At 41.7% G+C, this 25,097-nt stretch overlaps 1 protein-coding gene and 1 pseudogene across 5 annotated transcripts in view; both read left to right on the forward strand.

The window, feature by feature from the left end:
* Nucleotides 1-372: 372 nt before the first annotated feature.
* TUFT1 (tuftelin 1) overlaps nucleotides 373-25,097 on the forward strand; it is a 60,458-nt gene continuing 35,733 nt past the window's right edge. For 2 of the 5 annotated variants that reach the window (XM_032625975.1, XM_032625985.1), the window contains exon 1: nucleotides 390-522. In XM_032625975.1, coding sequence (XP_032481866.1) covers nucleotides 463-522 — 60 coding nt within the window. In that variant the 5' untranslated portion in view covers nucleotides 390-462. Of the gene's footprint in view, nucleotides 523-2,488; nucleotides 2,529-25,097 lie in introns of those variants that run through there. The other 3 variants (XM_032625966.1, XM_032625995.1, XM_032626004.1) reach the window with 3 other exon arrangements.
* LOC116745608 lies at nucleotides 2,843-2,965 on the forward strand (annotated as a pseudogene).

Below are 25,097 nucleotides of genomic sequence, written 5' to 3' on the forward strand. Positions count from 1 at the left end.
AGGAAATGTTTGCTCAGCTCCACAAAGCCTACAGGCTGGCCTATGTATAAGGAGAGGAGAATGTATGGAAGCTTTTTTCGAACTCCTCATCCTCTAGGGGCAGGCAGGGTGATTCTGTCTTACCAATACTGGTCTTGGAGTTGAAAGGAGAGGGCAAGACTAATGTTTAAGGTACAACCATACATAACACTAGGCAAAACTTCAGTTAAGCAGATAAGCAGCTCCCAAGCCCCACCTTTAGGTAAATCTGAGAGAGCGCAGATGGGCGTGCCCTGAAACGCCTAGGCCACGCCCACTTCATCCCTTTGCTCGCTTGTTGGCGAACGGCGTCGTAGGGGCGTGTCCTATCGTGCCTCCGCCCGTGACGTGCCTGTACAAGGGAAGGTTCGGCGCGCGCCAGTCTGGGAGAAGGCGGACCGCAGGGCTCAGGGTTGGGGGTCCCAGCTGCGACCCCAGCAGAAGATGAACGGGACGCATAGCTGGTGTACACTGGTGGATGTGCACCCGGAGGGGCAGGCCGCGGTAAGAAAAAGCGTCCGCACCGCCTCCCCTCGCGCGGTATTCTCGGTTTCTAATTCCGCCCTTCCAGTGCCCAGCGAGGAGTTCGCTGACATCACCTGGTGCAGCGCTCGGTGCGGTCAGCTCCTCGCGGCGCTTCTCTTTTTCTGCCGCTTTTCGGCGGGCGGTGGAATCCTGGGGAGTTGCGGGATGAAGACTGTTTTGAGGCTCAAGGAAAAGGGGCGTCCCTGCCCTTTGGGAGGACACTGCGGCTCCTGCCCGAACTGAGCGCGGGTCTCCGGGTGCGCGCTGCTCAGGCGTCCTGTGCGCTGCTAGATTGCGTCGTAGGAGAATGGGCTCCAGGGACGGGATCCCTGTGCTCTTTTGGACTTTGGTTCTCAACGAGGGGGATTAGGCTTTTCTGTGGGTCCTGGTGACCTCAGGGGCCCTTCAAAGAACTTCATGGGGCTTTGGGTGAGCAGTAGCGAGACAAAGGGTAGAGAGTGAAATCCTAGGGCTTGGACTGGAGGGTGGGGGCGGTAGAACTCCAGGTACGTTGAGATTGGCCAGGGACTCTTACCTTTCGCTAGGAGGGGATAGGGCTGTCTGCTTGGGGGTCACCTCTCTGCTGAAAGAGGATTTCTCCTCTTTCCCCCATGGAGGGTCTCCTGCTCCCCTCCCCCCGTCGGCCAACCGATAGCTTCCTGAGACGTGTTGTTGGTTTTGCTTCCGTCTCCAGCCTTCAAGCCCGGGGCAAGTGGATGGAGGGGATGCCAGAACCTGGGCTGAGAAGGGGAGGGAAGTGACTTACGCGAGAGCTTCTGGACGGAGTGAGAGTGGGGGAAAGAGGAGTGCTCACCCGTCTGCTCCAGCGCTAACTGATCTGCCCAGCTCCCCTCACTCCCTTGGCTCCCAGTACCTGGTCTCCTCCCCACCCCAGCAGACTGTATGATTCTTCCTCTCTAGAGGCAGAGGAGGGTAACTTGTGGCTGAGTGTTTCTAGGTCTGCTGGGGAACTTAACCCAGAATGGGTGTGTATTATTTCATCAATTTCTAAGCTATTGTGGGGGGAGTGAAATGAGAGACAAGGTGATGGGGCATTTGTATGCCTCCCTTTCCCCCACTCCACTCCGATTCTGATTCCCTTCCCCTCTTCATCTCAGCATGCCCTTGAGATAGAGCTAACCCATGTGCACCTGAATTATGGCTCTTCAAAGAATATTTGTTGAATAGTTTCTCATTTCAAGTTTAGGATATACACGATCACTTAATTCTGTTCACAGTCCCCTCTCTGTTTCTGCCCAGGCTGTGAGAGTTTCCACCACATTACAATTCAGGTCTTGCTACTGCCCAACCCCAGTACCTCCATGCCTCATCTTCAGGAGATAGAAAAAATCCATCCTCTATCGTGTCAGCCCCAAGTCCTACCCCATGAGCTTGCTCACTGTTTTGGGATGGTTGAGGCAGGGAACGGGGTATGAGGAAAATAAAGGAGAGGGGTGTTTGAGCTTCTTTTTACTTGCTGTAGAAAAGAGATCCAGAAAAGTCTTAAGTCTAAGGCATTGGCAGTGTTGAGAATGAATTGACACTCTTTCCATCCCTTGATGTTTTGCTGCTTGTCTGGCGGGGGTGGGGGGGTGGGGGGGTGGGGGGGTGGAATAGTGGATTGAAAAATGCAAGGAATTCAGACAATCTCCAGCCATAGATTAGTTTGAAGCTTATCAGAGACCTCTAGAATGAGGGGGAGACAGAAATTCCCTTTTATTCCTTCTTTCTAGGCTGGGCTTGAGAGTTATTTGACTTCAAAGGTGGGAATGACATAACTATTGCTGAGATCTGGTGTTAAGAGACATTCCTGAGCTCTTAAGGAAGGGGAGGAGATTGTAAACAATCGATCAGTCAGGAGACAAGTTTTTTCCTGGATTCTTCTCCTCTGAGCCATCCTGCAGATAGAATTTATGGCTCTGGACAGTCTCCAGGAACCTCTTGTATATTCACACCATTGAAGGAGTGCTCAGTGCCTGTGTAAAGTGAGTGAGTGAATAAATAAACGAACATGTTTCTTCTGGTGTCCGCAGTGTAGATAGTTTAACTGTCTGGTGTGTCCTAGTGAATGTCAGGACCCTTGGACTGTGTTGGTATTTCTCCACCAGCCAGGCCATATGCCTCAGTGCACTGCACATGGACATGGAAATATGGCTAATGCATTCTCTGGGTTGCTTTTATTGTTGGAGGTAGATGCGGCAGGTACAGGGAGCCAGTGTTTTTTTTTTCAAACTGCTGATCATAATCACATAATCACTGAGATCAACTTAGTGGGTCAGAACCAGCATTAAAAAAGAAATAGATGTGCTCAGAGCAGGAAGCTGGAAGAAATGGTTCCTCTGTTTACAATACACCCAACAGGAATCATTGTAACAAGGGGCTCAAAACTTGTGGCCTTCCTATATATAAATACCCTACAGGTGTCCCCCTGTACCTCTACTGGGCAGGACCAGTGGGACAGGGCTCAATATTAGACGAAAAGTTGCAGTATTAGAAGAGTTTGCCTTTTTTTAAAATTTTATTTAATTTTTTATTTTTGGCTGCGTTGGGTCCTCGTTGCTGTGCGTGGGCTTTCCTTTTAGTTATGATGAGCGGGGGCTACTCTTCATTGGCGTGCACAGGCCCCTCATTGTGGTGGCCACTCTCATCTTGGACCACAGGCTCTAGGTGCGCGGGCTCTAGAGTGCAGGCTCAGCAGTTGTGGTGCACGGGCCCAGCTGCTTCACAGCATGGGGGATCCTCCCTGACCAGGGCTCGAACCTGTGTCCCCTGCATTGGCAGGCGGATTCCCAACCACTGCGCCACCAGGGAAGCCCTGAGTTTGCCTTTTAGATCCTGTCTAGTCCATGCATGGGTGGGCCATGAGTGGTCTTATAGGCATAAAGGCTTTGAACTCTCTTTTCAAAAAGAAAGAAAGAGATTCCAACTATATGCCATTCTGGAAAAGGTAAAACTATGGAGACAGTAACGAGATCAATGGATGCCAGGAGTCTGGGGGGAGAGGGGAGATGAATATACAGAATACAGAAGTTTTTTAGGGCAGTGAAAATGCTTTGTATGATATTATAGCGATGGATATATGTCATTATACTTTTGTCCAAACCCATAGACCGTGCAGCACCATTCACTTCGTTAGAGTGAACCCTAAGGTGATCTGTGGATGTTGGGTAATTACAGTGTATCAATGTATGTTCATCTTTGGTTAAAAAGTACCATTCTGGTGAATGATATTGATAATGGCTATGCATGTGTGTGGGGAGGTATATGAGAAATTTATGTACCTTTCTGCTAATTTTGTTGTAAACCTAAAACTTCTCTAAAAACAATAAAGTCTTAAAAAAAAGAAATAGAATTAACACTCTCAGAGTGTTAGGGTAGACATTTTGGCAAAACTTTTGTTTCAGTTATATCTGTGTATACATATTATATATATGTGTGTGTGTGTTTATTTGATTGTGATGTAAAATGTATTTTTTAGATCAAAAAAGTTTGCAAACCACTGTAGTAAGTTACACTGGCAAATAAAAGCACAGATAAACCTCAAACTCATTTTTTTTAGACATTCCCATTAAGTTCCCTTGTTTTAAGCAATAGAGAGTGGCTCCAGCTAACTTAAGCAAAAGAGGCATTTATTAGACGGAAATGGGCAACACAGAGGATTTAAGGGAGAGCTTAAAAAGTCCGAACCAAGGGAGTCCTGGGGCCTGGGTAAGTGGAAGGTACTAATGGAGGGTTTCTGCTTCTGGGTGAAGTGTTTCCAGCTGTTTTAGGTCTTTTTGCCATTCTGCTCAAGATTCCAAGAGGGTGTCACTGGCCCCTTCTCCCCCTTGGCCAGGGCATGTTGGGGTTCCTTGATTGACAGGCCCACCGGATTGCCCAGTGAAGGAGGGAGATTCTCCAAAGCCAAACCCAAGTGCTGTTATTAGTGGAGGAGGATGGAAACTGTGGCAACAGCAACAGTAGACTTTGATTGGCATGATCTCTGATTTTCTTTCTTTTTCCTTTTTAATCATTTTTTATCAAAGGAATACATGTGTATGATTTTAAAAAGATCTATTAATATCAAAAGGCCTTTAAAAGAAAATTGTAAGCAGTTCCCTACCCAAGGCCTGCCCCATGGAAGTTACCACTTTTAACTCTTTTAGCTCTTTCTAGTGTTTACTGCCATGTTTCTAAATAGTATGCTTATGATTTATCAGTTTTAGACATCATTGACTTCCTATTGTAGGAATTATAGGAAGGTTTATACTCCTACTCCTTACATGCTCCCTTTTCCTTCTCTCATCTTCCCAAAGAAATTATATCACAATTTTTTTTTTTTTTTTGCGCGGTATGTGGGCCTCTCACTGTTGTGGCCTCTCCCGTTGCGGACCACAGGCTCTGGACGCGCAGGCTCAGCGGCCATGGGTCATGGGCCCAGCCGCTCCACAGCATGTGGGATCTTCCCGGACCGGCGCATGAACCCGTGTCCCCTGCATCGGTAGGCAGACTCTCAACCACTGCGCCACCAGGGAAGCCCCACAACTTTTTTTATATCATTATTGGAGTATAATTGCTTTACAATGGTGTGTTAGTTTCTGCTTTATAACAAAGTCAATCAGCTATACATATACATATATCCCCATATCTCCTCCCTCTTGAGCCTTCCTCCCACCCTCCCTATCCCACCCCTCTAGGTGGTCACCAGGCACTGAGCTGATCTCCCTGTGCTATGCGGCGGCTTCCCACTAGCTATCTATTTTACATTTGGTAGTGTATATATGTCAATGCTATTCTCTCACTTCATTCCAGCTTCCCCTTTCCCCCTGTGTCCTCAAGTCCGTTCTCTACGTCTGCATCTTTATTACTTCCCTGCCACTAGGTTCATCAGTACCGTTATTTTAGATTCCATATATGTGCGTTAGCATGCGGTATTTGTTTTTCTCTTTCTGACTTACTTCACTCTGTATGGACTCTAGGTCCATCTACCTCATTACAGATAACTCAGTTTTATTCCTTTTTATGGCTGAGTAATATTCCATTCTGTATATGCCACATCTTCTTTATCTATTCATCTGTCAATGGACATTTAGGTTGCTTCCATGTCCTGGCTATTGTAAATAGTGCTGCAATGAACATTGGGATGCGTGTATCTTTTTGAATTACGGTTTTCTCAGGGCATATGCCCAGTAGTGTGATTGGCTGGGTCATATGGTAGCTCTGTTTTCAGTTTTTTAAGGAACCTCCATACTGTTCTCCATAGTGGCTGTAGCAATTTACATTCTCACCCACAGTGCAGGAGGGTTCCCTTTTCTCCATACCGTCTCCAGCATTTATCGTTTATAAATTTTTTGATGATGGCCATTCTGACCGGTGTGAGGTGATACCTCATTGTGGTTTTGATTTGCATTTCTCTAATGATTAGTGATGTTGAGCATCTTTTCATGTGTTTGTTGGTAATCTGTATATCTGCTTCGGAGAAATGTCTGTTTAGGTCTTCTGCCCATTTTTGGTATATCACAATTTTTGACTAAACTATGATTCTATTAATAACATTGTGGTTAAGAGCCTGGTTCTGGGAATCTGACCCAGTGGACTAGAGTCAGGGCTTCAGTGTTTGCTTTGCCCAAGATCACTTTGGTAAATTACTTTATCTCTTGTCTCAGTTTCCTCCTCCTTAAAATGGGGATAATAATTGCACCCTTCTCATAAGGTTGTTGTGAAGAATGCATATGAAACATTAAGCACAATACCTGGCACACGGTAGGTGCTCAGATGTTAGTTGTTATTTTCTGTTACTTACTGGCTAGAGTGTTTTATCTTCCCCCGGTCAAGGGATGGAGAAAGAGTCTGGGAACTCTGTGGTCTGGTCAAGGTTTGCTCCTTCTCGTTATGTTGATATTTGCTCTTACATGTTCCTTTCCCCTTTCCTCTGCCAGTGGAGGGTCTTGAGAATTAGAAGGAACCTATAGGTAGACCCAGAGTGAAGACCTGCGTAACCTTCGCTAGTCCCAACTCAGCCAGGACTGTCTTAGAGTGATATAGTCAGGGTTCATATTTTAGCATCCCACTCTGGGCTCCTTTCCTCCTCCTCCGTTTTCTGAAATCATGGCCAAGGCAGCTGGTATCCCATGATGCACTGGACTCTGATAAAGTGATTCCCTTTAAGTATCCTATCACTGTTACCCTTCCTTAGAATATTTGCTCTCCCCTCCCCCACCCACCACCAGTCCTCTCTACATTTTTTTATGTTGGTCAGTCTAGGCCAGAGAGGTTCTCTCAATGCCTGAGTGGATTTGAAATTTTATATCAGTTGCAGTCTGAACCTTTGTCTTTACCCTGGAATAGGTGTCATTCCTTTAGGACCTCAGAAGCTGCATTAGTTACATACCAAGTCTTTCCTGAGACCAAGTCTTTCCTGAGCCCGACTCTTTTTTTTAAACTAAAGCTGTAATTTACTGAAGGCTTACTATGGGCCTCATTTTCTTTTTATAACAGCTTTATTGAGATATAATTCACATACTGTACATATCACCCATTTAAAGTATACAGTTCATTGGTTTTTAGTATATTCACAGTTGTATAGTCATCAGCACAACTGATTTTAGAATACTTTCATCACCCCATAAAGAAATTCTGACCCATTAGCAGTCACTCCCTGTTTTCTTCCAACACCCCCCCCAATCTCATCAGTCTCTTTCTCTATGATTTGCTTATTCTAGATATTTTATCTAAAAGTAATCATATAACATGTGATCCTTTGTGACTGGCTTCCTTCAATTAGCAGTTTTTAAGGTTGATCCATGTTGTAACATGAATCAGTATTTCATTACTTCTTATGGCTGAATAATATTCCATTGTATGGATATATTATGACATGTTCATCGTGAATAAATGTGAGTGGACTTTGGGGTTGTTTCTTCTTTTTTTTTTTTTAACTTTTATTGGAGTATAGTTGATTTACAATGTTGTGTTAGTTTCAGGTGTACAGCAAAGTGAATCAGTTATACATATATGTATATCCACTTGTTTTAGATTCTTTTCCCATGTAGCCCATTACAGAGTATTGAGTAGAGTTCCCTATGCTAGACAGTAGGTCCTTATTAGTGGGTGGTTTCTTCTTTTTGTCTATTGTGAATAATGCTGCTATGAACATTTGTTTACAAGTTTTTATGTGGATTTACATTTTACTTTCTCTTGGAAAGAAATACCTAGGATTGGAATTGCTGGGTGAGAATATTTGCATTTTAAAAGGGGATTCATCTGGAGTCACTGATGCTTACTCCAAAGGAATGAATGAATTCTAAAACGGTGGAAGCCCTGGCTCTGTGACACCTGCGTGGGGAAGAAACTCCTGGGCAGAGGAACCATTCAAGTTTGGTGACTGCCTGTTCCTTCCACTCATGAGACCTGCCTCAAGCTCAGCCCATAAATTCCTCCTCACTCCACTCCATCTCCCCCATTCATTGCCAAGTTCTCACCTTCAGGAGCACTACAGCTGATGTCTCCAAGCCTGCCAGGAATTTGGGGAATCCTGGGCTCTGTGGGAGGATCTGGGTGAGGAGGCTTACCCAGTCACCAGGCTTTGGGCGCCAAAGTTTGCCCATATTTCTCCCGGGTGGGAGTAGTGGGGCGGTGTGTGCACGCAGATGGTTTTGGTTCCACACACGCGTGCTCAGAGCAGGTGGGACAGGCTTCCTCGCCTGCTGGTAATTGTGGTATGCGCCTCTTTGGGTCATGATGCAGAGTCTTGTGAAACACCTTTGTCTCCTAGGGGTGGGGAGGTTTAGTTGAGGGAACAGGTATGCGCCAGGGAGGCTGTTGGCCCAGATTTAAGCCTAGCCAGCAGGGGCAGGAAGAGGAGAAGAAAATACAGGGGAAAGAAGAGGAAATGGTCTTCTAGGGCCTGGAGGCAAAGAAGCAAAAATCACAAAGCAAGGTAATCAGAGACTAGAGAGGGGAGAGGGTGCTGGGGACCTGGGAATTCCAGGCTGGCTGGGCACTAGGTGGGTTTCGTGAAGGGAGATATGCTGGGCAAAAGGGTGTCTTTCTCAGAGTGGAGAGTTCAGGAGCCCACCTCCCTCTATGTACACACTCTCACTTCCAGGTCCTGGTGTTTCCCTGTGCTAGGGATCCAGGGAATGAGAAAGGCTGCCCCATTTAGGGTGCCACCCTAAATCCCTTTTTCTCATTTCACCTCCCAGTCATCCTGGTCAGCCCTCTGCATAGAGCTTGTCCAGCCCATGCCTCTGGGCGGGTAGCCAGACAAAAAGCAAATACCTGTTCTGTTGGTTAATCTGTGGGGAGGAGCAGGACTGATTCTTTGTGCCATCCCCAACAAAGCACCATCTCTGACCTAGAGAGCCCTGCAAAAGGCAGGACCAAGGGTACCTGAGATCTGTGAGCTGAGAGGGTTAGGAGTCTCAGCCAAGAGAGGGTCATCCCCCAACCACTGCATCTGGCCTCTTTGACTTTATTGGGGCTTTCCTCATCCTGACCTCTTGGGAACCATTGTTTCAAGGTGCTGGCTATTCCCATTTCTCAGAAGGGGAAAATTGAGGTGGCTGCTGCTGTAGCAGCTTGAGAGACCATGTACATTCCCGGTGGGAACAGGGAACAGGGTTGAGGGACAAAATGGTGGAAGAGTGGGTTATAGGGAGAGAATAAATTAAGGATGCTGGTTTGCAGCTCAGGGGCAATCTTCCACTTCCCTTACTTCCTTCTCGGAGTCCCTTGATCCTCACCTGCCATCCAGTCCTCATGGCCCTCATAGCAGCCTGGGGAGTGGGAGCTGGGGAAACGTATTTTCCCATAGATCTTTACCCTATTCACATGAGCCAGTGATGTGAGAACCTCTGGGGCCTCCCTGATATATCTCCGTATCACTCCTCCTTAGCGTCTTGATCTTTAAGCCCTCAGCTCTGTGTTTACCCCCTCCCCACTCTGAGGAGTGAGTCACAGCTGGAGATTTGTTTGAACAGAGTGGAGAGGCTGCCTATAATTTGGAGTTGGCTGGGCTTCTCCCCAAGAATGTTTATGAGGTTAGAGACTGCTTACCTTGTGATTAGCTCTGTTCCTTTTTCCTTAGAGAAGATGGCTCCCCTTCCTAGCTTGCCGTTCAGAGAGTACCCAGTGGGGACCACCCTGCTAGACATCTTGGGGTATTCCTAAAGCTCCCCGGAGCCTGCTCGCAGCCTTGGGGTCACTCCAGCCCCAGAAAACAACCAATGGCACCAAGCAGAGAGGGGCCTGGGTTTTCCTTCTTGGCTATGGTTTGGGGTCGTGGGGTGAAGTCTGTGGCCTTACAGACTGGATCCTCTGGTTCTAGAGGATGAGGTGCCAGAGAGAACCCTAGATTTATTCACAGGCTTCTTTTAGACAGTTTGTCTCACCTACTCTCCTCCCTTGAAGTCTTTCCAGAGCTCCTTGGGAAAGTTAATGCTGCCTTACTTTTGTGAAGTGATTTATGGTTTGCAAAGCACTTTCACACTGTTCCTACACATTTACCTACCGTGCCTAAAGTGTAGGCAAGGTAGGTATTATTACCCCCATTTTGTAGATGGAAAATTGCCCAGAGAAATAAAATGATTTGCTCAAGGATTAGTAGGGGTCGGACTCAGATCCCACCTCTAAGTTTAGTACCTTTTCTTTCCTTCTCTTTATTTTATATATTTTATTATAGGAATGTCACATAAATACATTTTTGTTGCAGAAGTTTAAAACACTATAGAAGTATATGGACTGAAAGTCCCTTGACTCCCTTGACTTTCTCTAGCTTAGTGTATATGAATTCAGTGCTTTTCTGTTGTGCTTACTTTCAAGAAATGCCAACGTGGCATGGTGGGTAGGAGCACAGACTCTGGAAACACAGGGCCTGGGTTTGAATCCTGGCTCTGCTCCTTACTAGTTATATGACCTTGGGCAAGATACTTAACTTCTGTGCCTCAGTTTTCTTGTCTATAAAATGGGAATTTATACCTACCATATAGTTGTGTTGTGAGGATTAAATGAGTTAATACATGTAAAGCACTTAGAACAGCACCCAATAGGGCTCAGCATGTAGTAATTGCTTTATTTAGGAACCGGCAATTACCAATACTATGAACATATGTATGTACTTAAATAAATAAGAAGTCATATTTTATGAATGAATTTGTGACTTGCTTTTTTTTCACTTAATATGTCTTGGAGGTCTTTTCCTGTCAGTTTATAGAGGTTTATTTATCAGCAGTGTAGTATTTCATGGTGTGGATGTTACCATACTTGACTCACACACTCACTTACTCAAGAATATTTATGCTGTTTCCACGTCTTTATTGTAAAGAATATTGCAGTCAACAGTTTTACACACATATCTTTGGGCAAATGTGCATGGATTTTCATAGGCCATATTCGTAAAAGTGGAATTACTCAAAGTGTTTGTAAAATATGCAAACTCTTTATTAATATCGCCAAATTAGTTTCTAAAAATACTTTTATAATCTCCAACGATATACATGGGAGATTAGTCTTTTTCCCTGCATCCTCACCAACCCTAGGTATTATCAGTATCTTTAAAATTTGCCAGTCACTTGATCTAAAAGTGATATTTCTCGATTTTCCTGGTGGTCCAGTGGTTAAGCATTTGCCTTCCAACGCAAGGAACTGGGATTCGATCCCTGGTTGGGGAACTAAGATCCCACATGCTGCGGGGCAACTAAGCCGGTGTGCCACAACTACTGAGCCTGCATGCCACAATTAGAGAGCCTGAGCACTGCAACTATTGAGCCTGCGTGCTCTAGAGCCTGAGCGCCTCAACAAAGAGCCCGCATGCTGCAACGAAGATCCCGCGTGCTGCAACTACGACCCCATGCAGCCAAATAAATAAATATTAAAAAAAATAATAAAAATGATATTTCTGTAGGATTCACATGAAGTAACTCACTCGCTTTACTGAAAAGCAAGAAAGGATTCTTGTGTATATGTCAAGTTTTTTTCTTTTTCTTTTTTTTTGGCCACACCGTGTGGCCTGTGGGGTCTTAGTTCCCTAATGACCAGGGATCGAACTGTGCCATGCGCCCTGCAGTGGAAGTACAGAGTCTTAAGCCACTGGACCACCAGGGAAGTCCCTATATGGGAAGTTTTAAAGCAAAGCAATAAAATGGTCCTGGTGTACTGAACAACCAGGTTAAGAAACAGAACATTACCAATACTTTTGAAGCCCCCTGGGGTCCTTTCTGGATCATAACCCCTCTGCTTCCTCCATAGAATTTGTGAATTTTGTGTTTATTTTCTTGCTTTTTATTATACTTTTACTGCATGCTCAAGTGATATATTGCTTAGTTTGACATGTTTTGAACTTTGTATACATGGTATCATCTATATTCTACTGCTTACTTTTTTATATAACATTAATTTTGAGATTCCTTCATGTCAAAGCATGTAGCTGTAGTTCATTGTACTAATATGCCATATTGCATTCATCCATTTACTTGTCAGTGCATCATTTGGGTTGTTTCCAGTGTTTTGCCATTGCAAGCGGTGCTGCTGTGAGCATACTTCTATGTGTCTCATCTTACACTTTTTAAATCAGAATTTAATGAAATTCCCCCCAAATGATAACTCATTATTATTTTCATTTGCATTTCCTTGATTACTGGTGAGGTTGCGCATCTTTCATATATTTATTAGCCACTTATATTTCTTCTTAGTGTTGCCTTTCTTGGTCTTTGCTCTTTTTTTTTTTTTTTCTTGTTTTCCCCTTTTCATGTCTGCTATTTTCCGCCTCTCTAAACTGAGGAGTCTAATGTTCTCAAAAGAAAGAGAATTGGGAAAATCCTAGACCACATTACCTGAAATTCACACAACACATATTCTTTGATATGCCCGCTCTAAGCAAGGCACTGTACTAAATAAGCCATCGAGGTCTTCAGAGAGCTTATGATTTTATTGGGGAGATGAATGAATAAGTAGTTATGAAGGAAGGGGACCAGTGTTACAGTGGTAGGATATGTAGGGTGCAGTGGTTGCAGGAGCAGGCTCTGACTGAGGAGTGCTAGGGTCGGACCCTTAGAGCTGAGCCTTCAAGGTTGACTGGGAATTCTCCAAGGAGGCAAGGGAGGGAAGCGTATCCCTGGAGGAGAAAATGACTTGTGGGGAGGTGGGAGTGTGTATTGCATTGGAAAACTCATCAACAGAAATAGAAATTTGGATTTGGATGCCTTCCTGCAATTGGATCAGGAACGTTTGGGATAGCTCATGTAGGGTACAGGTGGGGTACTGGTGGGAGTCAAGACATTATGTGATATATACTGTGACAGGTCTGATCATGCAGGGACTTTAATGCTACAATAAGGCGTTTTAAATTTTTTTGTTTGCTTTTTAAAAAAAGCATACATTTATGTATGTTAAACAATAACACACATACATAAAAGTGCATATATCATATATGTACAGTCAAGTAATTTTCACAAACTGGATACATTTCTCTAACCATCACCCAGATCAAGAAGCAGATCATCAAGAAGCCCCCTCTTGTCCCCTTCTAGTCATTACCTACCCTCCACCCTCAAGGGTAACCACTGTCCTGACTTCTGAAGCATGTATTAGTTTTGCTTGCTTTTATACTTTTTATATAAGTGGAATCATATAGTATACTTTTGTGTATGACTTCTGTTCTTAACATTTCTGTAAAGTTCATCCATGTTGCATGTTCACTCTTTTTCATTGTTGTGCAGTGTTCTGTTGTATGACTGTATCACAGTTTATCCATTCTATTCCAAAAACATTTGGGTAATTTCTAGCTTTTGGCTATTATGAAAAATGCTACTATGAACATTCTAGTATATGTTTTTTATGGGGAAAGTATGTATGCATTTCTGTTGAGTAGATAACCAGGTGTGGAATTGCTGTGTTATAAGGTACACATGTGTTCATCTTTGGTAGATACTTCCAAAGTGATTGTGATAATGAGCAAACCCACCATCCGTTCTGATTTTTCCACAGCCCCCGAAACTTGGTATTTTGTTTTTTCATTTTAGTCATTCTGATGAGTAGTTTGTGGTTTCGCCTTTTGGTTTTAGTTTCTAGTTCTTTGATGATGATGACTAATAAGGTGGAACCCTTTTCATATGTTTATTGGACATTTGGATATCCTCTTATGTAATGTATCTATTGAAGTCTTTTGCCCATTTTTCTGTTGGGCACCACTCTGTCTCCCTCTCATGTTCCCTCCCTCCCCACTTTCTTTCTTTAATTATACTTTTTATTTTGAAATAATTTTAGATTTACAGAAAAGTTGCAAAGATAATACTCATATACTCTTCACCCAATTTCCCCCAATGTTAGCATCTTAATAACCATGGTGCATTTGTCATAACTAAGATATTAATGTTGATACAATACTATTAACTAAATTATAGACTTTATTTGGATTTCACCAGCTTTTCCACTAATGTCCTTTTTCTGATCCAGGATTCAGTCCAGGATACCACATTGATTTTTTGTCTTTTTGTTTTGTAGGAATCCTTAATGTATTCTGAATATCCTTTGTCAGATAGTCGTAGAGCGAATATCTTCTACTCTGTGGGTTGTCATACTCTCTTAGTGGTGTCTTTTGATGAACAAAAGTTCAAAATTTTAATATAGTCCAATGTATCAGTTTTTTATGGGGAGGATTTTTTTTGTGCTGTGGTTAAGAAAAATTTTGCCTTTCCAAGGCCATGAAGGTGTTCTCCTATAAAACCTTTATTGGGGCTTCCCTGGTGGCGCAGTGGTTGAGATTCCACCTGCTGATGCAGGGGATGCGGGTTCGTGCCCTAGTCCGGGAAGATCCCACATGCCGCGGAGCGGCTGGGCCCGTGAGCCATGGCCGTTGAGCCTGCGCGTCCGGAGCCTGTGCTCCGCAACGGGAGAGGCCACAGCAGTGAGAGGCCCGCGTACCGCGGAAAACAAAACAAAACAAAACAAACACCTTTATTGTTCTGCTTTTCACATTTACATCTACAATCCACTTGGAATTAATGTTTGTAAATAGTGTGAAGTAGGAGTTAATATGCATCTTTTTCCATGACAAGGCATATTAATTTAACCTATAAGCTTATGGAATATGCTTATGGAAAATATTTTAAAGAGGAGCATTATGTCAAATTTGAGGAACTGGCATTTTTGTATGTCTATTAGTCACTGTGTATTAGTCATTGTGTTCTCACTGTGTATTAGTCACTGTGTTCTCACTTAAATGTTGTACTATCCATCTTACCAACTACTAAACTAAGGCTGAGGGAGAATAAAATTAATACACACAACAAATAAAAGCTGGAGCCAGTGCTTGAGCCAAGGTCTAACTGTTCCAAATGCTATTCTTTTTCTGCAAAGAAGAGAGAAAATCAAGTTAGGCTTGAGGAGTAATGGACCAGGCAGTAAATATTGTGGTTATCTAGGTACTGCTGTGTATCATGTCATTCTATCAAAATAAAATATATTTTCTAAAATAAAAAAGTAAATATATAAAAAATAAAATGCAAAAAGTTGATAGGAACCTATACTGGGTGGCTGAATAAATTAGTCTGATCTATTCATGGAATACTAGTAGCCATTAAAAGCAAATTTTGAAGAATATTTATTTTTAAAATGTTTATTATTTGGTTGTGCTGGGTCTTAGTTGTGGCAGGCGGGCTCATTAGTTGTGGCACGTGGGCTCCTTATTTGTGGCCCAAGGGCTTCTTAGTTATGGTACACAGGCTCCTTAGTTGTAGCATTCAAACACTTAGTTACGGCATACATGTGGGATCTAGTTCCCTGATGAGGGATCAAACCCAGGCCCCCTGCATTGGGAGTGCAGAGTCTTAACCACTGTGCCACCAGAGAAGTCCCTGAAGAATGTTTAATGTGATGGAAATTAATGATGAAATATTAAAGGGGGAAAAAAGCAAGTATATAACTGTATATAGTAGTATGCCTTTCAAAAATATACATAGAAAAATTATAAGGAATACACTAACATTTTAATAGTGGCTATTTTGGAGTAGTAGGATTATAATAATTATTTTTTTAAATAAATGTATTTATTTATTTAATTTATTTTTTGCTGCGTTGAATTCGTTGCTGTGCGCAGGCTTTCTCTAGTTGCGGTGAGCTGGGGCTACTCTGCTGCGGTGCATGGGTTTCAGTAGCTGTGGCTCGCGGGCTCGGTAGTTGTGGCACGCGGACTCTAGAGCGCAGGCTCAGTAGTTGTGGCTCACAGGGTCTAGGGTGCAGGCTCAGTAGTTGTGGCGCACGGGCTTAATTGCTCCACAGCCTGTGGGATCTTCCAGGACCAGGAATCGAACCCATGTCCCCTGTATTGGCAGGTGGATTCTTAACCACTGTGCCACCAGGGAAGTCCAGGATTGTAACTATTTTCATTATATTCTTTAATTTTTATCTCTGGAAGTATTACTTTTTTTTTTTTTTTTTTTTGCGATATGCGGGCCTCTCACCGCTGTAGCCTCGCCCGCTGCGGAGCACAGGCTCCGGACGCGCAGGCTCAGCGGCCATGGCTCACGGACCCAGCCGCTCCGTGGCATGTGGGATGCCCCCGGACCGGGGCACGAACCCGTGTCCCCTGCATCGGCAGGCGGACTCTCAACCACTGCGCCACCAGGGAAGCCCTGGAAGTATTACTTTTTTAAAAAAAAAGACAGTTGTAGATTCACATGCAGTTAAAAGAAATAATAGAGATCTCTGTACCCTTTACTTAGCATTCCTCAGTGGTAACATATTGCAAAACCATAGTGCACTGTCACAATCAGGATAGTGACATAAATACAGTCAAGGGACAGAATATTTCCATCACCACAAAGATACTTCAGGTTGCCCTTTTAGAGTCACACCCACTTCCTTCCCATCTCCATCTTCTCCTTAACTCCTGGCAACCCCTAATCTGTTCGCCATTTGTATAATTTTGTCATTTCAAGACTATTATCAATACATAAATGGAATCGTATAGTATGTAACCTTTTGTGATTGACTTCTTTCATTTAGCATAATTCTTTGGGAATTGTTGTTGCATGCATCAATAATTTGTTCCTTTTTCTTGCTGAATGGTAAGCATTCCATGGTACCACAGTTTGTTTAACCATTCACCTACTGAAAGGCATCTGGGTTGTTTCTAGTTTGGCGATATTACAAATAAAGCTTCCATAAATATTAGTGTGCAAGTTTTTGTGTGAACTTGTGTGAACATAAGTCTTCATTTCTTTTGGATAAATGCCCAGGAGTATAATTGCTGGGTCATATGGTAGTTGTATGTTTAGTTTTTAAAGAAATTGCAAACTATTTTTCAGAGTGGCTGTGTCACTTTGTATTTCCACAAGCAATGTGTGAGTGATCCAGTTTCTCTGCATTCTTGCCAGCATTTGGTGTACTTTTTGTTTTAATCATTCTGATAGGTGTGTAGTGGTATCTCACTGTGGGTTTAATTTGCATTTCCCTAATGACTAATGATGCTGAACATTATTTTATATGCTTATTTGCCATGTGTATATCTTCTTCAGTGAAATATCTTTTCATGTCTTTTACCCATGTTCTAACAAAATGTTAGAGAGTAAAATCTCTGTATTCATGAGAGATGTTGGTTTGTAGTCTGTTTATTTGTTTTTTTCTTTTTAAAATTGTCTTTGTCTGCTCTTGGTGCCACACAATAAGAATAGATTGATGAAATGAATTTGTTCCCTCCTCTTATTTTCTGGATGAGATTATGTAGAAATAGAATTGGTGTTAATTTTTAAAATATTTGGTAGAATTCTCAGTGGAGCCATCTGGGCCCAGATAGTTCTTGAGAATATTTTTTTTTGGCCTCGCCACACACTTGTGAGATCTCAGTTCCCCCACCAGGGATTGAATCTGGGCCACGGCAGTGAAAGCCTGGAATCCTAACCCCTAGGTCACCAGGGAACTCCCGAGAAGTTTTAAGTTATGACTTTAAATTTCTTAATAGTTTTAAGGCTATTCATATTACCTATGTCATATTAGATGAGCTGTGGTAGTTTGTATTTTTTGAAGAATTGATTCATTTTGTCTAAATTGTCAAATTTATGTTCAAAGAGTTTTTCATAGTATTACCTTATACTTTCAATACGTGCAGGATCTGTAGAAATATCCTATTTCATTCCTGATATTGGTATTTATGTCTCTCTCTTTTATTCTTTGTCAGTCTTGCTAGAGGTTATGATTTGCATCGATTTTTTTCAAAGAACTGCTCTTTGTTTCATTGGTTTTTCTCTATTGTTGTTCTGTGTTAAATTTTATTTATTCATGCTCTTATCTTTATTAATTCCTTCCTCCTGATTGCTTTGAGTTTGCTTCTTTTTCTAAATTCTTGTAGTGAGAGCTTAAATTATCTGATATTAATACAGCACTCCTGCATTCCTTTGATTAATATTTGCATGATATATCTTTTCCCATTCTTTTACTTCAACCAGCCTATATTTTTATATTTAAAGTATGTTTCTTATAGACAGCATATAATGAGTCATGTTTTTTTTTTAATCCATTCTGCCAATCTGTTTTTTATTTTTATTTTATTTATTTATTTATTTTGGCCATGGCCACGTGGCTTGCGGGATCTTAGTTCCCCAACCAGGGAGTGAATCCAGGCCCCCTGCTGTGGAAGTGTGGAGTCCTAACCACTGGACTGCCAGGGAATTCCAGCCAATCTGTTTGTTTTTGTTTTTGTTTTTGTTTTTGTTTTTGCGGTACATGGGCCTCTCACTGCTGCGGCCCCTCCCATTGCGGAGCACAGGCTCCGGACGCGCAGGCTCAGCGGCCATGGCTCACGGGCCCAGCCGCTCCACGGCATGTGGGATCCTCCCAGACCGGGGCACGAACCCATGTCCCCTGCATCGGCAGGTGGACTCCCAACCACTGCGCCACCAGGGAAGCCCCAATCTGTTTTTCAATTGGTGTATTTAGACCATGTACATTTAGTGTAATTATTGGTATGGTAAGTCTGCTATTTTATTTTTGTTTGTTCTCTCTGTTCTTCATTTCTCTGTTTTTTTTTTTTTTTTTTTTTTTTTTTTTTTTTTTTTTTTAAACATCTTTATTGGGGTATAATTGCTTTACAATGGTGTGTTAGTTTCTGCTTTACAACAAAGTGAATCAGCTATACATATACATATGTTCCCATATGTCTTCACTCTTGCGTCTCCCTCCCTCCCACTCTCCCCATCCCACCCTTCCAGGCTGTCACAAAGCACCGAGCTAATATCCCTGTGCCTTGCGGCTGCTTCCCCCCAGCTATCTACCTTACTACGTTTGTTAGTGTGTATATGTCCATGACTCTCTCTCGCCCTGTCAAAACTCACCCTTCCCCCTCCCCATATCCTTAAGTCCGTTCTCCAGTAGGTCTGCGTCTTTATTCCTATCTTACCCCTAGGTTCTTCATGACATTTTTTTCCCTTAAATTCCATATATATGTGTTAGCATACGGTATTTGTCTTTTTCTTTCTGACTTACTTCACTCTGTATGACAGATTCTAGGTCTATCCATCTCATTACAAATAGCTCAATTTCATTTCTTTTTAAGGCTGAGTAATATTCCATTGTGTATATGTGCCACATCTTCTTTATCCATTCATCCGATGATGGGCGCTTAGGTTGTTTCCATGTCCTGGCTATTGTAAATAGAGCTGCAATGAACATTTTGGTACATGACTCTCTTTGAATTTTGGTTTTCTCAGGGTATATTCCAAGTAGTGGGATTGCTGGGTCATATGGTAATTCTATTTGTAGTTTTTTAAGGAACCTCCATACTGTTCTCCACAGTGGCTGAACCAATTCACATTCCCACCAGCAGTGCAAGAGTGTCCCCTTTTCTCCACACCCTCTCCAGCATTTATTGTTTCTAGATTTTTTGATGATGGCCATTCTGACTGGTGTGAGATGATATCTCATTGTAGTTTTGATTTGCATTTCTCTAATGATTAATGATGTTGAGCATTCTTTCATGTGTTTGTTGGCATTCTGTATATCTTCTTTGGAGAAATGTCTATTTAGGTCTTCTGCCCATTTTTGGATGGGGTTGTTTGTTTTTTTGTTATTGAGCTGCATGAGCTGCTTGTAAATTTTAGAGATTAATCCTTTGTCAGTTGCTTCATTTGCAAATGTTTTCTCCCATTCTGAGGGTTGTCTTTTGGTCTTGGTTATGGTTTCCTTTGCTGTGCAAAAGCTTTGAAGTTTCATTAGGTCCCATTTGTTTATTTTTGTTTTTATTTCCATTACTCTAGGAGGTGGGTCAGAAAGGATCTTGCTGTGATTTATGTCATAGAGTGTTCTTCCTATGTTTTCTTCTAAGAGTTTGATAGTTTCTGGCCTTACATTTAGGTCTTTAATCCATTTTGAGCTTATTTTTGTGTATGGTGTTAGGGAGTGATCTAATCTCATACTTTTACATGTACCTGTCCAGTTTTCCCAGCACCATTTATTGAAGAGGCTGTCCTTTCTCCACTGTACATTCCTGCCTCCTTTATCAAAGATAAGGTGTCCATATGTGCGTGGGTTTATCTCTGGGCTTTCTATCCTGTTCCACTGATCTATCTTTCTGTTTTTGTGCCAGTACCATACTGTCTTGATTACTGTTGCTTTGTAATATAGTCTGAAGTCAGGGAGCCTGATTCCTCCAGCTCCTTTTTTCGTTCTAAAGATTGCTTTGGCTATTCGGGGTCTTTTGTGTTTCCATACAAATTGCGAAATTTTTTGTTCTAGTTCTGTGAAAAATGCCAGTGGTAGTTTGATAGGGATTGCATTGAATCTGTAGATTGCTTTGGGTAGTAGAGTCATTTTCACAATGTTGATTCTTCCCATCCAAGAACATGGTATATCTCTCCATCTATTTGTATCATCTTTAATTTCTTTTATCAGTGTCTTATAATTTTCTGCATACAGGTCTTTCGTATCCTTAGGTAGGTTTATTCCTAGATATTTTATTCTTTTTGTTGCAATGGTAAATGGGAGTGTTTTCTTGATTTCACTTTCAGATTTTTCATCATTAGTATATAGGAATGCCAGAGATTTCTGTGCATTAATTTTGTATCCTGCTACTTTACCAAATTCATTGATTAGCTCTAGTAGTTTTCTGGTAGCATCTTTAGGATTCTCTATGTATAGTATCATGTCATCTGCAAACAGTGACAGCTTTACTTCTTCTTTTCCGATTTGGATTCCTTTTATTTCCTTTTCTTCTCTGATTGCTGTGGCTAAAACTTCCAAAACTATGTTGAATAAGAGTGGTGAGAGTGGGCAACCTTGTCTTGTTCCTGATCTTAGTGGAAATGCTTTCAGTTTTTCACCATTGAGGATGATGTTTGCTGTGGGCTTGTCATATATGGCTTTTATTATGTTTAGGAAAGTTCCCTCTATACCTACTTTCTGGAGGGTTTTTATCATAAATGGGTGTTGAATTTTGTCGAAAGCTTTCTCTGCATCTATTGAGATGATCATATGGTTTTTCTCCTTCAATTTGTTAATATGGTTTATCACATTGATAGATTTGCGTATATTGAAGAATCCTTGCATTCCTGGAATAAACCCCACTTGATCATGGTGTATGATCCTTTTAATGTGCTGTTGGATTCTGTTTGCTAGTATTTTGTTGAGGATTTTTGCATCTATGTTCATCAGTGATATTGGCCTGTAGTTTTCTTTCTTTGTGACATCCTTGTCTGGTTTTGGTATCAAGGTGATGGTGGCTTCGTAGAAGGAATTTGGGAGTGTTCCTCCCTCTGCTATATTTTGGAAGAGTTTGAGAAGGATAGGTGTTAGCTCTTCTCTAAACGTTTGATAGAATTCACCTGTGAAGCCATCTGGTCCTGGGCTTTTGTTTGTTGGAAGGTTTTTAATCACAGTTTCAATTTCAGTGCTTGTGATTGGTCTGTTCATATTTTCTATTTCTTCCTGATTCAGTCTTGGCAGGTTGTGCATTTCTAAGAATTTGTCCATTTCTTCCAGATTGTCCATTTTATTGGCATAGAGTTGCTTGTAGTAATCTCTCATGATTTTTTTTATTTCTGCAGTGTCAGTTGTTACTTCTCCTTTTTCATTTCTAATTCTATTGATTTGAGTCTTCTCCCTTTTTTTCTTGATGAGTCTGGCTAGTGGTTTATCTATTTTGTTTATCTTCTCAAAGAACCAGCTTTTAGTTTTATTGATCTTTGCTATTGTTTCCTTCATTTCTTTTTCATTTATTTCTGATCTGATTTTTATGATTTCTTTCCTTCTGCTAGTTTTGGGGTTTTTTTGTTCTTCTTTCTCTAATTGCTTGAGGTGCAAGGTTAGGTTGTTTATTCGAGATGTTTCCTGCTTCTTAAGGTGGGCTTGTATTGCTATAAACTTCCCCCTTAGAACTGCTTTTGCTGCATCCCATAGGTTTTGGGTTGTTGTGTCTCCATTGTCATTTGTTTCTAGGTATTTTTTTATTTCCTCTTTGATTTCTTCAGTGATCACTTCATTATTAAGTAGTGTATTGTTTAGCCTCCATGTGTTTGTATTTTTTAAAGATCTTTTCCTGTAATTGATATCTAGTCTCATGGCGTTGTGGTCGGAAAAGATACTTGATACAATTTCAGTTTTCTTAAATTTACCAAGGCTTGATTTGTGACCCAAGATATGATCTATCCTGGAGAATGTTCCATGAGCACTTGAGAAAAATGTGTATTCTGTTGTTTTTGGATGGAGTGTCCTATAAATATCAATTAAGTCCATCTTGTTTAATGTATCATTTAAAGCTTGTGTTTCCTTATTTATTTTCATTTTGGATGATCTGTCCATGGGTGAAAGTGGGGTGTTAAAGTCCCCTACTATGAATGTGTTACTGTTGATCTCCCCTTTTATGGTTGTTAGTATTTGCCTTATGTATTGAGGTGCTCCTATGTTGGGTGCATAAATATTTACAATTGTTATATCTTCTTCTTGGATCGATCCCTTGATCATTATGTAGTGTCCTTCTTTGTCCCTTTTAATAGTCCTTATTTTAAAGTCTATTTTGTCTGATATGAGAATTGCTACTCCAGCTTTCTTTTGGTTTCCATTTGCATGGAATATCTTTTTCCATCCCCTTACTTTCAGTCTGTATGTGTCTCTAGGTCTGAAGTGGGTCTCTTGTAGACAGCATATGTATGGGTCTTGTTTTTGTATCCATTCAGCCAATCTGTGTCTTTTGGTGGGAGCATTTAGTCCATTTACATTTAAGGTAATTATTGATATGTATGTTCCTATTTCCATTTTATATATTGTTTTGGGTTCGCTACTATAGGTCATTTCCTACTCTTGTGTTTCGTGTCTAGAGAAGTTCCTTTAGCATTTGTTGTAAAGCTGGTTTGGTGGTGCTGAACTCTCTCAGCTTTTGCTTGTCTGTAAAGGTTTTAATTTCTCCATCAAATGTGAATGAGATCCTTGCTGGGTAGAGTAGTCTTGGTTTCAGGCTATTCTCCTTCATCACTTTCAGTATGTCCTGCCACTCCCTTCTGGCTTGTAGGGTTTCTGCTGAGAGATCAGCTGTTAACCTTATGGGGATTCCCTTGTGTGTTATTTGTTGTTTTTCCCTTGCTGCTTTTAATATGCTTTCTTTGTATTTAATTTTTGACAGTTTGATTAATATGTGTCTTGGCGTGTTTCTCCTTGTATTTATCCTGTATGGGACCCTCTGTGCTTCCTGGACTTGATTAACTATTTCCTTTCCCATATTAGGGAAGTTTTCAACTATAATCTCTTCAAATATTTTCTCAGTCCCTTTCTTTCTTTCTTCTTCTTCTGGAACCCCTATAATTCGAATGTTGGTGCGTTTCATGTTGTCCCAGAGGTCTCTGAGACTGTCCTCAGTTCTTTTCATTCTTTTTTCTTTATTCTGCTCTGCAGTAGTTATTTCCACTACTTTATCTTCCAGGTCACTTATCCGTTCTTCTGCCTCAGTTATTCTGCTATTGATCCTATCTAGAGTGATTTTAATTTCATTTATTGCATTGTTCATCGTTGCTTGTTTCATCTTTAGTTCTTGTAGGTCCTTGTTAACTGTTTCTTGCATTTTGTCCATTCTACTTCCAAGATTTCGGATCATCCTTACTATCATTATTCTGAATTCTTTTTCAGGTAGATTGCCTATTTCCTCTTCATTTGTTAGGTCTGGTGGATTTTTATCTTGCTCCTTCATCTGCTGTGTGTTTTTCTGTCTTCTCATTTTGCTTATCTTACTGTGTTTGGGGTCTCCTTTTTGCAGGCTGCAGGTTCGTAGTTCCCGTTGTTTTTGATGTCTGTCTCCAGTGGCTAAGGTTGTTTCAGTGGGTTGTGTAGGCTTCCTGGTGGAGGGGACTAGTGCCTGTGTTGTGCTGGATGAGGCTGGATCTTGTCTCTCTAATGGGCAGGTTCACGTCTGGTGGTGTGTTTTGGGGTGTCTGTGGCCTTATTATGATTTTAGGCAGCCTCTCTGCTAATGGGTGGGGTTGTGTTCCTGTTTTGCTAGTTGTTTGGCATAGGTTGTCCAGCACTATGGCTTGCTGGTCGTTGAGTGAAGCTGGGTGCTGGTGTTAAGATGGAGGTCTCTGGGATATTTCCACCGTTTAATATTATGTGGAGCTGGGAGGTCTCTTGTTGACCAGTGTCCTGAAGTTGGCTCTCCTACCTCAGAGGCAGAGCCCTGACTCCTGGCTGGAGCACCAAGAGCCTTTCATCCACACAGCTCAGAATAAAAGGGAGAAAAAGTAGGGAGAATTAGTAGAAGTATGAGTAAAGAAAGAGGGAAAGGAGGAAAGGAAGGAAGGAAGAAAGAAGCAAAGAAGGAAAGAAAGGAGGGAGGGAGGGAGGGAGGGAGGAAGGAAGGAAGGAGGGAAAGAAGGAAAAAAAGACAGAAAGAAAGATGATACAGTAAAAATAAAATAAACTATAATATAGTTATTGAATTAAAAAATATTTAGAAAAAAAAAAAAAGGGACGGATAGAACCTTAGGACAAATGTTGGAAGCAAAGCTATACAGAGAAAATCTTACACAGAAGCATACACATACACCTTCACAAAAAGAGGTAAAGGGGGAAAAATCATAAATCCTGCTCCCTGAGACCACCTCCTCAATTTGGGGTGATTCGTTGTCTAAAGGAGGGAGGGAAGGAAGGAAAGAAAGAAAGAACGAAGGTAAAGTATAATAAAGTTATTACAATTAAACTTAATTATTAAGAAAAAGAATTTTTAAAAAAAAGTCATGGACGGATATAGCCCTAGGACAAATGGTGGAAGCTAGAGTATACAGACTAGATGTCACACAGAAGCATACACGTACACATTCACAAAAAGAGGAAAAGGGAAAAAAATCATAGATCTCGCTCCTAAATTCCACCTCTTCAATTTGGGATCATTCCTTGTCTATTCAGGTATTCCACAGATGCAGGGTATATCAAGTTGATTGTGGAGCTTTAATCCGCTGCTTCTGTGGCTGCTGGGAGAGATTTCCCTTTCTCTTCTTTGTTCTCACAGCTCACAGGAGCTCAGCTTTGGATTTGGCCCTGCCTCTTGCGTGTAGGTCGCTGGAGGGCGTCTGTTTTTTCGCTCAGACAGGACGGGGTTAAAGGAG

Source organism: Phocoena sinus, chromosome 1 (assembly GCF_008692025.1).
Source record: "Phocoena sinus isolate mPhoSin1 chromosome 1, mPhoSin1.pri, whole genome shotgun sequence".
Lineage (NCBI taxonomy): Eukaryota > Metazoa > Chordata > Mammalia > Artiodactyla > Phocoenidae > Phocoena > Phocoena sinus.